Raw genomic sequence first — 17,522 nt, 5'->3', positions numbered from 1 at the left:
CGGGAAGGGGTTTCTTCCGAAGGGGGTTTCTTCCGTACACCGTCACAGTGACCTTAACGTTTGACCTAGTGACCCAAAAATGGGTGTGGTATATAGACTTCATCAAGATGCAGCTACAATTGAAGTTTCAAAGTTGTAGGTTGAAGCACTTTGATTTTAGACCCAATGTTCAAAACCTTGACAAAATGTCAAGGTTTGAGCACGACGCGGACGGCGGACGACACGACGAGCTGGCTATGACAATCCCTCGGGTTTTCTCCAAAACAGCCGAGCTAAAAACAGTATAACATACAACCATTTTCAATCATGTTACATTTTGCATTAGTTATCAAACTGCCGTTGACATCTATATGTACACATTTAGAATTATAGGTGATTGAAAATATATGTACCACAAAATTCTTATACATGTTTTTGTGTGATTCATGTACAAAGATGTGAACATGTTATTGTTTAAAAGAATAATTTACAATTAGTTAAAACAAAAGGGAAAAAATCCAAATAAGCATAAAATCTAACTTGAGTCCTCATCACTTGTTCCTACAACAAGAACGAAAACATATTAAAATTACTGTAAACTGACTTGTACATCAAGCGAACACACAATGTACAAATTAACAAGAAGTGCCAGACTTAAAACAACAGCTGTTAAGCCGAAGAAAATTCTCATCAAATTTCCTCCAGCCAGAAACACATTTGGTCATTTCAAGCCTCATGAATATTTACAAGAAATACAATACAACAAACAAGAGGGCCAAGATGGCCCTAGTTGGCTCACCTTTTTTAACTCAACCAGCATATCATTAAGACAAACATTTTGACAAAGTTACATGAAGATTGGGCATGAAATGTGACTTCTACAGTGTTTACAAGGTTTTTCTTTTTTTTTTACCTAGTGACCTAGTTTTTGACCCAGCATGACCCAGTTTCACACTCGATTGAGGTATCATTGGGGCAAATCTTCTTACCAAGTTTCATGAACATCAGACAAGAAATGTTGCCTGTAAAGTGTATACAAGGTTTCTCTATAGCCTAATAAGTAAAACTGCCCCGCCAACTGGCGGCCATGTTTTTCAACGGACCTGAACCACTTTTGAACTCAACCAACATATTATTAAGACAAACATTTTGACAAAGTTACATGAAGATTGGGCATGAAATGTGACTTCTACAGTGTTTACAAGGTTTTTTCTTTTGTTTGACCTAGTGACCTAGTTTTTGACCCAGCATGACCCAGTTTCAAAGTTGATCGAGGTATCATTGGGACAAATCTTCTGACCAAGTTTCATGAAGATCAGACAAGAAATGTCGCCTCTAGAGTGTTTACAAACCAAATACAGACAATACCAAACTTCGTCGGACCGACGGACATATCTGACAGATTATTACAAGGTCCGATCGATTTTGCAATTCCGTCGGACCAAAATGTCCGACTCCAAAAATATAATAAATATCTTTAATAATCATCGTCTGATGCTCCGTGGGATTCCAATATTTGCCATATCAAAACATGTAGAACTAAATATGTTAATACCAGTGTCGTTTTTATGTTTTCGATCTATTTGTGTCATCCAATAAGAATAGCTCGCACATGTTCGGTTATACGCGTTATTTTCCGAAATAACTCGGATCACGCGATACTATATTCGTAAAATATTCTGAACGTGGAGACGGAATTTGCCGAGTGTGTTCCGATGTATCTGAAATACAAAGTGTTGCAACTCGGTATATAGAGAATACTAGGTTAGCGTTGAATACAGAGAAGTTTATGTTGCGAGGCTTAGAACGCCGGAAGCGCGAGCCTTGGCGAGCGCTTTCGGTGTTCGAGCCGAGCAACATAAACTTCTCTGTATTCAACGCTAATCCTAGTATTCTATTTATCCCATTTGATTTTTTCAACGTGACGTTTAACATAAATAGATCTAATAACCTTAACAATAATTTTAATTCCGTCATTAAAGCGCTTAAAATCTAACAAATGTAACCATGCGTAGTGATATACATGTATTTGTTCTGGTACGCGAAATAGTCTTTAAAAAATTCACACACAAACTGTAAAACAAGTAAAAATATCACCATATGCATACATTCAATTTTACGCAGTATGCGAATTTTAACACATTACGACCGCGAAAAGAAGATTTTACTTTACTATAATTTATTTTATTTTCGAAAGAAAATGATCAAAATCCAATCTGGCGGCCATTACTCCTGACAAAATGCTGTCGATGTCAACATACATGTACACCATCGACGACCTAGTTCTGGCTACCATTACTTTAAATGTCGCTTTTTATGATTTTTGACTGGCGCGACTTTGTACAGGTCTGTCAATACTAAATAAACTGTACGCTGAAGTTTCTTTAGCTATCGAAGACCTTGACAATTTTGACGAGTAAACAGACAATTGCAGCGACTGACACTTTATTTGACAAAATATACAGGGCAATACGTTTTCCGACTTCGGACGACGAATTTCAGGACGCGCAGAACGTGTTTTCTATATAATGTTATGGGTATGCCGTGTGTGATCCGATGCATCAATGGCGCCCATGGCCATGTTAAAATCATTTCCCCGAGATCAGGGAACGACAAAAGTACAATCAAAAATCAAAACATGTAAGAACTAGTATCTTACCTTTAATTATCCTTTAAAATCCATCTAATAATCCATTTAACTCAATTATTGACGATTTTGCATCTAGGGTCTTTAATAATTATTTTAGCATAGTTAAATAAAGACCCTTATGCCATTCTATCACTTTATTCAAATGAGTATATGAACGCGATAAACTTTCTTCTTCGTCACACGCTACGTCATGTACTCTACATTACTGCTGTTCAAATGAACCGGAGCAGTTTATCTAATAATAGCCGTTGGTAAACTCGGTTGCATTTGCAGATTTCTGCATATAAACATAATTATGTTTAAACTTGCACAATGTTTTATTTATCTATGGTAAATGCCCTTATTGTACGAAAAAATAATCTAATATATAAATACACAAAGAATGGAAAACATTCAAGTACACAACAGATGTATGAGTAGAAAATACCCGTGTACAAATGGGACGTTCCCAATTCCAGTGTGGTGCTATTTTTACCATCTTATACTTTACACAGCTCTATGCCTAACGTGAATTAAATAGGAAAGCAAACATAGCAGATTATTCATGAACTGTGCGATATGTGTATGGCTTGTTGTACATTCTTAATATTTAAGTTAAATGTCAAAAGTATATGCTTTGGTTATAAACAATGCACATTACACTAAATAATGTCATATGACTAGATTTAAAGGTTGAAGGTCGTATAATTTTGAAGCTCAAGTTTTGTCGACTTTGTTTCTTATGAAAAATCATTCAGTGGTAAAGTAAATATACATAAAAAAATAACAAAACAAAAATCGTGTAATTTGATATTTTATTTCAACATTTCTTTTGGTGAATATATCATATATATTTTTTTCTGCAAAATATGCACATTTTCTTTTCATGGGTGACCTTAAAATTCGATCAATGAACCAAACAATTTCGACCTAATTTTAGCGCATATCGCATGACGTCATTTAAAAAGTAGTCCGTGCACGCGACAGGTATATTCCACAGTGTTGAATACAAGCAAGTATATTCCACAACGTGTTATACCGTCAATGTCGCGGTGAAAATGGGATAAATTCCGTGACAGCATCTGGAAATTTCCAAACGGATATTTATAAAGTACTAGTTCCACACTCATATGTGCATGTCAATTCGCAAAAGGCGAGAGCCGGGACCATGCAGCAAGGTGCTCGCATATGTTAGAGGTCAATTGTCTTCAATGTAAACAGCATTGCGAAGCGAAAATAACGTTGCCGTATAATTGTTTTCAGGTGATTTCGTCTTCAAAATATTGTTGTTTTCTTTCCAAAAGATTATTTCACAACTAATTTTATTGTCTTTATATTTTGTATTGTGAGATTTGCCTGATATGCTGAGGTTTCTTACCAAAGTATTACCTGGTACTGATACTATTATATTGAGAATATTGGCAAAACAAATTTGTCGAGACTCAAGTGATTGATCATCTATTAATTGAAGGTACCTCAGATGAGCAGGAGACTGCTGAACCTGATAATGTCGTAGACTTTGACGCAGAAACTCAACAAATCAATTATCAATACTGTAAAGATGACAAGAGTGATAACTGTTCAGATTGTCAGGAGGAAGGAGACAATGAGAAGAAGATGATCAATTATTTGAATTCCAATCTCTATTCCGATATCTGATAATATCTAGTAATATATAGTAACATACTTGTTTTATGATATTACTAGATAGTACATACTTGATATATGTCATTATGATATAAATAAATACTATGTGTAACCGTCATTTCATTTTGTGTTTTCTCTCTTTTTGTTTGGTCTGACAAACACTCATCCGGTCTGACAGAATTTGTCAATCCGTCAGACCGAATGTCTGACATCAATCTGGAAGTTTGGTATTGTCTGCAAATATAGACGACGGACGGACGGACAAAGACAAGCAGGTGAACTAAAAATCATTTACAGGACACAAAAATTTACAACTCTGAAAACTCCGACAATATTTTGTTTTTACCATCTCTGATAATCATCACTCCCAGTTTTCTTTTGATACACAGAAAACTGAGAGACCAGTTTGTGACACAAAGTTCACATGTAAAATACTGTTATTATCCCAAAAGCAGCCTTAGTTCAAAGGCTAAAAGCTTGGCAAATAGAATCACAAAATAAATATAATATTGTCTTGAGCTTCATCAGAGTAATGAACAAGATATCTACATGTACATAGTACCATGTGGAAACACATAAATCTGAGGGCATAGTTTGTGTAACAAAGTAACATGTACAATGATGTTAAGTAACCAAAAGGTTCAAGGACACAGGACTCTGCAAAGCATACCGCAACATGCGCCAAAATAATTTCTTGAATTTCTAATAAGTGTAAACAACATATCTATATCTTTAAAGTTTCATGTTGATAGGATAATCACTAAGGGACTAGTTTACCACACACAATACACATTTACAGCTTGACAGACCAACCAACCATCCAACAGACCCATGTGATTCTAGTATACCCCTACAAACTTTGTTATAAAAATGCTAGAAAGAAAAATATCAACACAACAATCTAATAACTTACCAGCAAGATTCAGCAATGGCACCAACCGATTTGCCCGACTAGAGTTTCTACTTTCGCGTGATTCATCGTAGCCAAATACCTCCACATCTATGGCTCCATGGCCTCTCTTCCTTCTTCTTTCCCGCCTCCTTTCTTCCTTGTCTAACTTCCTTTTCTCTTGATCCTTGTCAGTCATAGTCAACTCATCATGTACGACAGGTTCAAAAGTATTTGAAATATTTTGAGAGACATCAGTTGAGTAGTCCATGGAATTTACAGGGAGCTTTAGAGAGAGTTCACTTCTAGAAGGTAAGTTTGCACTAAAGTTTGGTAAAGGTGGAGGGAATAAGCTTTCATTTAGTTCTTTAGCTTTCTTGTCAAGTTTAGGATTTGAACTATGATATTTTGATGACTGGTTCAAAGGTTTTTCAACCACCTTTTGGTTGTACATAGCAATTTTATATTGCACATTATTGGAAATGTCTGGATTGAAAAGCTCACTAGTTAATGACACAATATCATGCTTTCTAGAATGCAGACCCTCACTATCTGGCAGGTTACTTTCCAAGAATAGCTCAAGTTCATTTCTAGATTTTACTTTCTCAGAATCATCTACCTGAGGGTGAGATTTGCTGAACTGTGACTTCACATATCCTTTTAACACAGGATCAGATATGGTTGCACATATATCATTGACAACTTCTTCTTCAATCTTCTGAGTTTGAAGCTCAAGGTCATGGTCATCACTTGAAGGACGGCCACTGTCTTTGTCAGATTTTATTGGAGATCCTTTTTTTGGGCTAATAAAAACACAATCCTCTTTCTCTGACGCATTTATTGCACCAAGATTAAGAGTGAAAGCTTTATCACTTCTAGGCATCACAGAATTTACATTTTGGTTGTTATCAACAAATGCTGTGTCCTGTATCATAATATTCTCTGATATCTTATCAACCTTGCAGCTAGTTAATGGTTTAGTCCTGATTTTTCCCTCCTTATTTTTGCTCACTAACATTGGCTCAACTCCTATGATCATCTCTCCACAGTGTGTGCACCAGGACATGTACTCTTTGTTCAGACCCTGGCAGTCCGGACACACAATCAACACTTTACCCTTGCCTTTGTGTTTCTTCGTGTCACCATCAGAAAGCTGCACCCCATCCTGTTTCACATGATCTAATTCAATGCCGAGGTCTTTGAGTCTTTCAGTGAGTCCACCTCCGTTCACAGTCATATCCGTATTGACAACACTGTTGACCAGTGTCAGATCATCAGCTTCCTTAGCGTCACCTTTTTCATTAGGAACAGGATAATTAAGCAATCGCAATGCCTCACCATGATCTGAATAGTCCTGCACCACTGGATGAAAAGAGACGGTAGAATTCCTCTTCAAATCTCTCTCACTAGATTCCCCAAAGAAATGTTCTATACTCTGAAATGCAGTCAATCTTACCATTTCATTCAACACTGCACTCCCGTCATCATTAGCCTCACTTATGCCAACTGTTTCCCCATCAGTAGTCATATTATATCTCTCAGAGGTCAGACTCTCAAGTTCAAGCTCATCTGGTACATCTGGCGAGCCAGTGGATGACAAAGAGACAGACTTGGCTGGTTTGTCAACACCTACATTTTCCATTGATGAGAAATACCTCTCTAGCGAGGCCTTTGCAAATGTTTTTTGACTATGAGCTGCCTGTTCTTCAAAACAGCGTTCTTCTTCACTCTGGGTCCTTCTGTGAAAAATTACACAGTTTCAGCAGCATTCCAATTGATGGCATATGATTATGTCAAAAATATTTTTGTAAACTTCATTAAAAAAAGAACTGGTGTCTAAAAGAATACAACGTTGCCAGAGATTTTTTTTATAATTATTCTATGGATTTTTAAATAATGAATTGCCTGCTTATAAAAACAATTTCAATTTAATAATGTTATTTACACACAACATAAGATCTATCAACAAATACCATATACTACAACAATCCATCAGATTAAAATAACAACATACCTTTGTTCATGGTGATGTCTTATGCCGTCAATGTGACGTTTTGAATCCTGCTCTTTACGGGCGGCAATCTCACCCTTAATGTGACGTCTTGGGGATGGCTTGTTGCCTTTTTCCATGGCTGGTGGATGGGGTACAAACTTCTCCTCATGATTTACATGTATTTGACTTACTGATGTAAACATTGATTCAGCTATCAATGTTCCTGGTGATTCAAATAAAGTGAAGTTCATTACTTTTCATTTATATCTAATTTAAACAGTTATCACATTTCCAAAAAATATTCTAAATGTTCACATCAATTAATTACAATAATTACAATAAGGTCAAACCATTTGAAGTTCTACAAATTCTAGTTACCATTGTGTTAATTCCTATTATTAAACATTATCTAAAAATGTACCTTTGTCATTGATGTCCGGTGAGTCTTCTCTATCTGTTTGAACTTCAACAGTGGATGTTCTTGGTGTTTCTTCCAAAGAGTAAGTATCATCCCCAGTCTGTGTAGACATGGAAACCACAGCATCAGATAGCCTCCTGGCAACCTCATTAGTGCTTTTCTTTGAAATGGACACAGGAGTCTGGGTTGCTATGGACATAGGACTGCACCTTGTGACTGATTCTACAACTGATTCTATGACACTTGTCGGCGATAAAGCATTTGATCCAAGTTTTGAAACAGATGATGTGATCGGCATAGAAACAGATGACCTACAAGGCATGATGTTATCTGCTTCTGTCCCCCTGTACAATAATGCCTGGGTCACCATGGAAGCTGATGTTGCATAGTTTTCCATAGGAGCTGGCTTTCCTTGGATTGCCCTGGAAACTGGTATTGCTTGGGTTGCAATGGGAAATGGTGATCCTTTACTTAATATGGGAAATGGTGATGTTTGTGTTTCCAAGGGAACTGCTGTTGCTGGGATTGTCATAGTAACCGATGCCGCTTGAGTTGTATTGACAACAGAATTGCTCGTGTACATGTTGGTGTGGACTGTGTGAACAGGTTTGGCTAGTTTTGTTGGGGGATGAGGAGCAATCATCCTAATATCCGGATGAAAAGCACTCTCTGAATGATGCACATTGTTGGTCAAACAATTGTTCAATGTCTGAGCTTGAGGAATTTGTGGCCGATAAGGTACTCTAACCATTTTCTGTGCATTAACAGCAGAGCTTCCAATGGCAGAATGCCCTCTCTCTTTATAATCTGCAGAACTTGTAGATGGATAGCTCTGCATATACTGTGGCCTTGAATTAACAAATTGAGATGTCTGTCGAACTTGTTCACCAGGGAATGCCTGGTGTCTAGAAACATACTCCTTATATCGAGCCAAATGAAGATCACTTTCAAGTGAATCTCTATTAAACTGTACTGGACCTCCAACTATACCTGCAGGATTTTGAGACACACCAGCCGGGATGAAATCAAATTGAATGCTGCTTCTTTCGTATTGTGGACTGACAATCCCACTTTGAGTAGAAAACTGAGATCCATAAGCCTGGTTGTAGATTTCATCTGCAGAAAAAGCTACATTTCTTGACACTGCAACCTGCTCATAGCTTTTAGACAGACCTTGCTTGGATTCACCTTTGACAACCTGTTTATTGTTTGTTTCTGATTCACTACCTTTCTTATCTTGATAAATTGTTAGCGGGTCATGTTTGGGTCTGTTAAGTTTGGGCCTTAGGGACTCATTCTTTAAGTCCTCTTCAAGATCAATGGCTGTAATCACAATACCACTGTCCCTTTTCCCCTTTTCCTCAATTCTGTCAGGTTTGTCCTTCCGCCTGTTCACAATATCAACAGATACCTCCTTCACTACTTTGTTTTTGTTCAAAATATATTCACCCAATAAGCTTTGAACAGCTTCACCATCTAACATTCTTGGTGTAAATTCTTGTGAATTTTTAACTTGAGTATGAGAAATGTTCTTCATGTTTTGACTTGGTGTATGTTTTCCAAGAGTTTCTTTGGTTTTATTTACATGCATTTCTTGCTGTTTAGGTTTTTCTTTAAACAACCTAGGCGTTTTATCACTTCTAGCTGAATTATCAGCAGATCTATCATTCAAATCATCAATATCTTTCTTGGACTTCATCAAGAATTCCTTGAATTTTTCCTCTCCTAACAATAGTCTAAGTTCCTTGCTAACAGCATCTCCAAGATTTATATCATCAGCTACTGCATCCATCGTATCCACCCTGTCGATGCCAGGCCGATGTGTTTCAAGACCTAGTTCTGTCATATCAATATTTTTTTCTTCTAATATTGCCTTTTTAGATTCACTAAAATCAAGTGATTCCTCCACTTTGTTAGGTTTTACACTTTGCCTTGGCACTTGCCTTGAGCTAAATATTTCTTCTACTTTTGTGGTAGTCAAGCTCTTGTTATTTGCCTTGTTATTTGCAATATCTTCTTCTGATCTGTGATGGTGAAAGCTAGGTTCCATGCGACTTTTAGATGGATGAAGTTCACCACTGCATGAAGCTCTGTGCTCTCTTAGGCTTGGTGTAGCCTGTTTATCTGAGAAAGAACTATCAATGATTTGTGATGGCATTCCAGATTCTGAGAAAGACCTTCCCACTGGGTGTCTTTGAAACCCTGACTCTGTTTGGTCTGATGATGATCTATGCTTTTCTTGTGATTTGTCATTGTTTTGCCAACCAGAATTACCATTTTCAAAGACAGATTCTTGTTTTTGCAAATAACTTGCTTTTGGATTTGCATCCAATCCTCTCTCAATTTTAGGTTTATATACATTTTCTTCAGTCACCTTTACAAGTGCCAGTGGTTCAGTCTTAATTTTTGTCCAAATGTCATCACTGGCCTTCAAACCTAATAATTCTTCCTTTGTAGCTTTTATGAGTCTCTCAACAGTTTCATTGTATGCATCCAAACCATCTGTATTTTTGGTATCCTTAACCCCATCATCATGCTTAATTTCACTAGAATTATATGTAAGGGATGTTTCTGGCAATGTTTCTTTCAACAACATATATTTACTTTTACTATCAGTACTTGGCTCAGATGCTTCATGCTCAGGAACTATTACATAAAATGAAGATGTTTTCAATTCATCCCCTCTGCTAGAAGGTAAATGCTGTCCACCCCTACTCCCTGTCAAAGAATCTCTGTTCTGCTTTTTAATATTTTCATTTATTGATTCTTTTATTGTGTTACTATACAAATGTTCTTTCAAATTGAGTGTTTCTCCTGAACTATGTTTATTCCACTGAGAAACTATTTCTGTATCCTTAAATGTCTGTATTTCACGAACATTTCTTTGATTTGACACTGTTTTTTCATCTTGAATAGGATGGCTTCCAGTACTTCTTTCATGTTTGTCCAATTCATAATAACCATTATCACCTGCTACAGATGCAGCCCTGCTTGACTTTCCAAGAGCATTTGATTCCACCTTGTTGAGTGTTTCAAAATAAGCCAACCTCTTTTTACGGAGATCATTCAAATCCTCAGAAACTTCCTCTTGCTCCATTATTAAGGTAACATTTTCTTATCATTCACCTGGAATACAATTGCAGAAAGTTATGCTTTTAGTCTGTTTTGAAATTTAAACTTGGCATGTAGTTTGGATGTAGACCTCTTGATTTTAGACCTTTAAATTTTGTTACGCCGAATGATACACCAGTGTGAGTGTAAAAACATTATAGTTTGATAAATATCAAAATAAGATCTAGCTCTAGCATTGACCCCACAAATAACAGGTGCCTCTGTGGTGTAAAGGTATAGCAAACACTTTTGCATCTGAAAACTGATTTTGTTAAGATTAATATCCAAATAGTTGAGTCTGCAGTCTTGTAAATAAATTCAATAAATTACACCCTTTTTAAAAATAACAAAAAATTCAAGAAATGCATGTATTTTCAAAGTAATAATATAAAACATGTTTTAAAATCCAATGTGTTGCTGAATTAATTCCTTTCGGATCTTTGAAGGTATAATGTAAACAAAATGTAAAACAACAGATGTGTTTGTCAGAAACACAATGCCCCCTACTGCACTGCTTTGAAGCCATATATTTGACCTTTCACCTTTTAAAATGTGCAGCTCCATGAGATACACATGCATGCCACATATCAAGTTACTATCTTCAATATTGCAAAAGTTATGGGCAATGTTAAAGTTTTGGTGCAAAAAACACTGATTACTTATTTAAAAAGAATGTAATGGATGTTACCCCATTAATTTGGACAAAAGTTGTTTTCCAGTACAAATAAAAACTACCTCGAGAAATAGACAGTTATCTTTGAATTTATCGACAACATTTCTAGTTGAGTATTGAGTAGTTTTAATGGGATAGTACCAGAAAGGCCGTTTACCAAAAAGGCCTTCCCAAAAAGGCCGCACAAGTGAACCAAAAAGGCCTCATGGTATACCAGAAAGGCCATACAATATTTTGTATTATCATTGAATAGTTATGCTGAATATAATCATCATATCTATTAAATAGTCATAACTTGTTTATTAGTCTACTTAAAAACCGTTAATTTTATAATCAAAGTCGTTTAAGAAAATTTTATTTTTCTCTGAACTCTCTGTTTGCATCTAAAAATGTAACCAATGAGTAATGAAGGTGTAGTAAACTTACGTGGTGGTCAAAATAAGATCCAGAATTATTGAGAAATATATAACCTGTTCATGTGTCAAAGTTGTCTATAGTAGTTGCTTTGTTTTATTCATTATATTGGTAAGTATACTGGACTTTATTTGGCGTTTGAAATGCAGTGTTTTTATATTGTGCAAATTATACGAATTTCTTCATGAGTGTTAATTTGTTGTGTGTTTATATTGTGTGAGTTTTGTGGTATGAGCATTGTTATAATCGTATAACATAGTCGATGTCGTCAAAAAGTAGCATACACAATATATAGTGTACAACGTTATGTTTGATTACTATGTTAAACAATACAATAAATAAAATAAATATATGCATACGGATTAGTGACTGCTAAAAGACAAATATTAAATATATTTAACATATATAATTAAGTACATAATATATCATTATATATTATTAATTTCCTCTTTAACTATTTTTTTTTTGCAATTTTTAAAATGTAAGAAGTTGAAAGAATTTGCATGTACAAAAAAAACTCGCTAATCAGACCAGGTATCCAAGTGTCAATGTTCATTCACAGTTTGCGGCATCTGTTTTGATAACGGATTAGTAGAACGCACACATATGGTGTAAAGTGACACTTATTGACACCTATTGATAATTACTTGAGCATTTTAAAATAGTTTCTTAACTTTTAACGATATAAAACTAGCTACATTAAATTCGGAAGACTTAAACCGAAAGAAATAAAAATGCTTTATTCTATGTGATATTATAAAAAATTATAACAGATTGTCTATATTAATACGCATATCATTAGCATTAAAAATATATTAAGCAAAGTTTATAATTTCTTTTTATTAGCCGACTGCATTAGAATGTCAAATTTATTTAACGTTGGCCACCTTTGAAAATATAGTTTTAAATAATTCGTTCTAATTTCTCTATATAGAGGACAAACAAGTACAAAGTGACACTCGTTTTCTATAGTGTGTTCGTTGCAAAACTTACATTTGCTATTTTCGCGTACTAGTATCTTATTATAAGGACAGCGTTCGATCTCTAATTTATGTGACAAGTATGAGGCGAAACAATGCACCACCTCCGAGTTCCCGGCCAAGGTCGGTCAAGTGTACGGTGTTGTACTGGAGTAAAGCACATGTATATTGCTTAAATTATGTTGTATTTTGTCACGTTCACTGTATATTCTTTGTATTTTTATGTAAATGTATTTTTTGAAATACAGAAAATAAAAAAAGTTCATACATGTTTTATGTCGTACTCCATTTTGATTTAATAGAAAATAGAATTCACGTGTTAAACAATATTATTATGTAATTGAAATTAATTGAAATTATGTATATTTTGTAATAAAGAAAATAAAAAACTTCATATATGTTTTAAGTCGTACTCAATTTTCAATTAATTGAAATTATGTATATTTTGTAATAAAGAAAATAAAAAAAATTGTTTTATGTCGTACGCCATTTGATTTAATAAAAATAGAATTCACATGTTTAACAATATTATTATGTTGTATTTTGTCAGTGTGACTGTCTAACGTCTGTAAATGTTTGCTTGTAACTGTATATTTTGTTATATAAATTGTGTGATTGTGCTTGTACATTGACTGTATATTGTAAATGTATATTGAAACATAAACAACAGATACAGAAAATAATTAACTTCATACCTGTTTTATGACTTATTCCATTTTGATGTATGTGTATTTGTTTATAAACAAAATTTGAAACCTATAATAACAATAATTGCTTTAATTTTTTGGCCTTTTTGGTACGCTTCTGGGCCTTTTTGGTAAGGCCTTTTTGGTATTCGGCCATTTTTTTGGTATGCGGCTTTTTGGTTTTCGGCCTTTCTAGATCTAACCCGTTTTAATTATCACCTATTTCAAGAATTTGTTATAGAAAACTTCCATGTCCAGGAGTAACTGTTTCCAAATTCATATGATTATTTTAGTCTTGTCACAATTTTTTGTCTTTCATACGCCATTTTGTTTCTAGTAAACAAGTGGAATGACTGGTTTACCAACTTTACAATAATTTTAATGTACAAATAGTTTTAAATCAGTCTGATGACAGGTGCTCGACAAAAATTGATTGTCTTCGTTTGTTAATCGATTATTAAATCGACGTGAACTTAAAGTGTCAGAAAATGGTCCGAATACATTGTTCTGAATAGTTTGATTAAGAAAGCAATTATTATTCAAGTAAAACTGATTTGCTTTATAAGTAAACATTCGTGCTTTGATTTAAAAGTTAAGTATTAGTCAGTAAGACCGGTGTGACACAATGCCGGGAACCCTCATGTTTGTGACGGGTATGACTAAAATACGTATATGACTCATATCCGCGGATATGAATGGAAAGTACGGATATGAACAAATAACGGCTTATTAGATGGATTTTCCCCCAAAAAAATGGATGAAAATCATTCTGCGACAAAAATACACGTCGCTTATGTGTTATGTTACGATCGAAATAATTTAAAAGCGTTTTTATTGGCATTTTTAATTTCAGTAACTCTCAATTCATATTCGCGGATATGAACGCCAAGTCAGAGCACCGCTGTTAGGCTACACAACACCAATACCAAAATTGCACCAGTAAAGCCGGTATTTGTATGATTAATATATAAATTCTATATATTTTATGGTATTTATCTTCCGATAAGCACATACTTTATTTCGCATAATATGTCTATTGAATGTACTTTGTTTTAAATAAAGTCTTGTGAAATTGATGTATAAGCGTAAATCTATGCATATATCTTTATTGTTTATAAATTATTATTTTCCCAAAAAGAATGTTTATCTTATATATAAACTGTATAAAGCTATAGATTTTATTTTTTTTACAAATAGCCCTGAATCATATATTGACACATAAAATTATCTAAAGCGTTTGAAAAATAAGAGTTGTTTAATGAACGTACGTAGGCCTGTGTTATATTTTGGACTATTTGCTCCAAAATGAATACATATATTAATCCTATCGCCCTGCTTCTTGTTTGGATAATGCCTCGAACAGTATTGAATGGAATTTAATGACGTTAAGATAACGATAATATAACAACCGTTATAAAAGCTCATTTCTAACAAATTAATGTTCACGTCGCATGACTATAAACGTGGATTTTTGTTATATATTAGATGGATATGTCGTATGGTGCATTTGTATATAATTATTATCGCTCATGAATTATAATCGGGTTGTTGTTTTTCATTTATGTTACATCTTGATGTATACAGACATGATTTGATATGTAATAAATTATCTATGATATTTATCTACATTGTTTCATGTTAGTGCTTTTCATTATGTTTTGTCTTTGATTGTATCATGTGATTGTTCAAATCTTGTCTGATAAGTTTATTCTATAAGCTATTATTCGTTAATTATGCTTTTGTATCTATCCTGAAACATCAATGCACCTGTATTATATGTACTTGTTGACCTGTATAATGTGTAATGTATGTGTGTATATGTTTATATGTTTTAATCATTGCACTCAGTATTTATGCATCGATGTTTAAAAGCATGATTTGATGTGTAATAAAGTATCTATGATATTTATCTACATTGTTTGGAGATGCGATTAGAGAGCTGGTACCCAAATAGAAGAACCCATTACCACCTGTCAATAATACTTTACCGTCAAGGCACGAGCTGGTCGGCAGCCACACACCCAAAAGCCCCGCCGACAGATAGCAATTTAAACACATACACACACACACATATATATATATATATATATATATATATATATATATATATATATATATATATATATATATCAGATAAAAACAGCTTTTTTGGTTTATACATCAATTGGGAATTATAAATACATGATTGTTTAGAGTTATTTATCGGCTAAGTACGTGGTGCAGGTTACGAAACTTTTTAATGAATCGAAAATACCAACTTTATAATTGTTATGTTTTTATGGTACAAACAAAATGAATTGGACAATCAAATATATACCAGTATCTAGACGTGACAATGTATACTTGCTCATTGCTTTTATGTTTGGCCCATTTACTTACACGTGGCGTTACAATAATTTGCCATGGAATTAAAACCACATAATTTGCTATTGTATAATGTCAAAGTAATAAAGCGTGGTCACAGAAAACCTCAAATTATTATCTTTATTTTATATTTACAGACCGATGCTAAAACATACATTCATTGCGATTAAAATAATCTATTACTTTTGTGAAACAGACATTGCCAGCCCTTATGCAATATAAATAAACCTGTTCAGGCTACCCTGGTAATGTTCGCTGCGAACCTGCCAATTATTGATATATGGGCATTAAGAGCCGCAAGACGGTCATAAAATGCGGGAGAAATCTCGGGTTAACTCACATAAATCTTTATGAAATTTCAATTTCCGTGATTGTTGAATGAATGTTTAAATGTTATTTTAAACAATGCATTGGTAATTAACGAAAATTCCATGAAAATGCCGATTCAGTACGGAGAAGTAGTTTTCAATGTTCGTAGACATACGCACTCACATATTTCTCTATGTTAAAAAATATAAATATACAAACACACGGGTATTATAGAATAAAAAAACACAATTTTATTGTCCATTTAACAGTACATGCATATCGTGATATATAAATTGAAAAACAAAATAAGTGTGAAAGAAAAGCATGCACTATGTTGTGAAGGAATATGTGTGAAATAAATTTACAAACATATAGGCAATAATTCTTTTTATTTCCATTTGAATGCGTGAAAAGGAAACACTTTTAAACTGTCGTCATAGCAAACAGGGATATCTTTGTTTAGAAAATATAGTGTTTTCTTTTTAATTATTAATGAATACTTTTTTTGTTTTTTTAGACATAGCAAATCGATGCTTTAACTTTAATAAAACTAAAAGCATGAGTATTCCTTAACGTATGCAACTTTGAACTTGCTGACTACCGCAGATTACAATTCTTATAAGGAATATGGCTTAAATATCTCCATATCAAAGCATCTAAACGGGGAATAGAATTGATCATACGAAAATTACTAAACAGTTTTGATTAAACATTTTTTTAATTGTGTTGAATGTACAGTCTCAAACAATGACTACACATGTTTGTTTCACGTGTAATTATTCATAAATTAAGAATTAGGTAAAATATGTAAATTAAAAACATCTATATTATTTTTCTCATAACAAATTTAAAATACATCATACAACGCAGGTAGTAATTTTGTTGATACAATTATTCGAGTTATTAATAAAATTGTGTTTTTGTATCATGAAACATAGACACAAGAGTGTTTTCGTCCAAGGACTTTGAGACAAAATGAAAATTGGCGATACATTAAAGTTCATATTGAGATATTGTCATAAAATGTTAATAATTCATGTAAGAGTTATAAATCAATATGAATTCCAAAAGCAAGGAATTGTTCAAACCAGAACTTTAAATAAGATAAAAAACTAATTATTTTGATAAGAAAAACGTGTAAAATATGAAGCATACAAATTATTAATATTAAATTGTAAGAAATTAACAGATGTAGGTTTGCTGTAGAGGGTAACTTAAGGTGAAGAATATCCTTGAACGATATGTGAATATTACATGTTTTACGATTTTAGTTTGAATGAATTCCATTAACGGAATAAAACATTATATAACAATAGCTTAATATTTCGTTATTTAGCTTTACCATTTCACTGAAATACATTTACGCAAATAATGACGCAGAACAAAGAAGCGAAATTGAACGACATTAGGCAAAACAATATTTGAACAGG

The 17,522-nt window shown here is 33.7% G+C and overlaps 1 protein-coding gene and 1 long non-coding RNA gene across 4 annotated transcripts in view; one reads left to right on the top strand and one right to left on the bottom strand.

Annotated features, from left to right (window-relative positions):
* Positions 1–13,756, bottom strand: part of LOC127853062 (uncharacterized) — a 60,196-nt gene extending 46,440 nt beyond the window's left edge. For 2 of the 3 annotated variants that reach the window (XM_052387187.1, XM_052387189.1), the window contains exons 1-5: positions 13,639–13,756; positions 7,559–10,681; positions 7,159–7,360; positions 5,169–6,883; positions 520–540 (exon numbers count right to left, since the gene is read on the bottom strand). In XM_052387187.1, coding sequence (XP_052243147.1) covers positions 520–540; positions 5,169–6,883; positions 7,159–7,360; positions 7,559–10,652 — 5,032 coding nt within the window. In that variant the 5' untranslated portion in view covers positions 10,653–10,681; positions 13,639–13,756. The remainder of the gene's footprint in view (positions 1–519; positions 541–5,168; positions 6,884–7,158; positions 7,361–7,558; positions 10,682–13,638) is intronic. The other variant, XM_052387188.1, reaches the window with a different exon arrangement.
* On the top strand, positions 3,054–4,373 carry LOC127853064 (uncharacterized). Its single transcript, XR_008036422.1, has 2 exons — positions 3,054–3,871; positions 4,080–4,373. It is a non-coding gene; the product is annotated as an uncharacterized LOC127853064 (long non-coding RNA).
* Positions 13,757–17,522: the final 3,766 nt, after the last annotated feature.

The sequence above is a fragment of the Dreissena polymorpha genome, chromosome 12, assembly GCF_020536995.1.
Source record: "Dreissena polymorpha isolate Duluth1 chromosome 12, UMN_Dpol_1.0, whole genome shotgun sequence".
NCBI lineage: Eukaryota > Metazoa > Mollusca > Bivalvia > Myida > Dreissenidae > Dreissena > Dreissena polymorpha.
The sequence above is the reverse complement of the archived record's forward strand: the minus strand, read 5'-3'. Positions and strand labels throughout refer to the sequence as shown.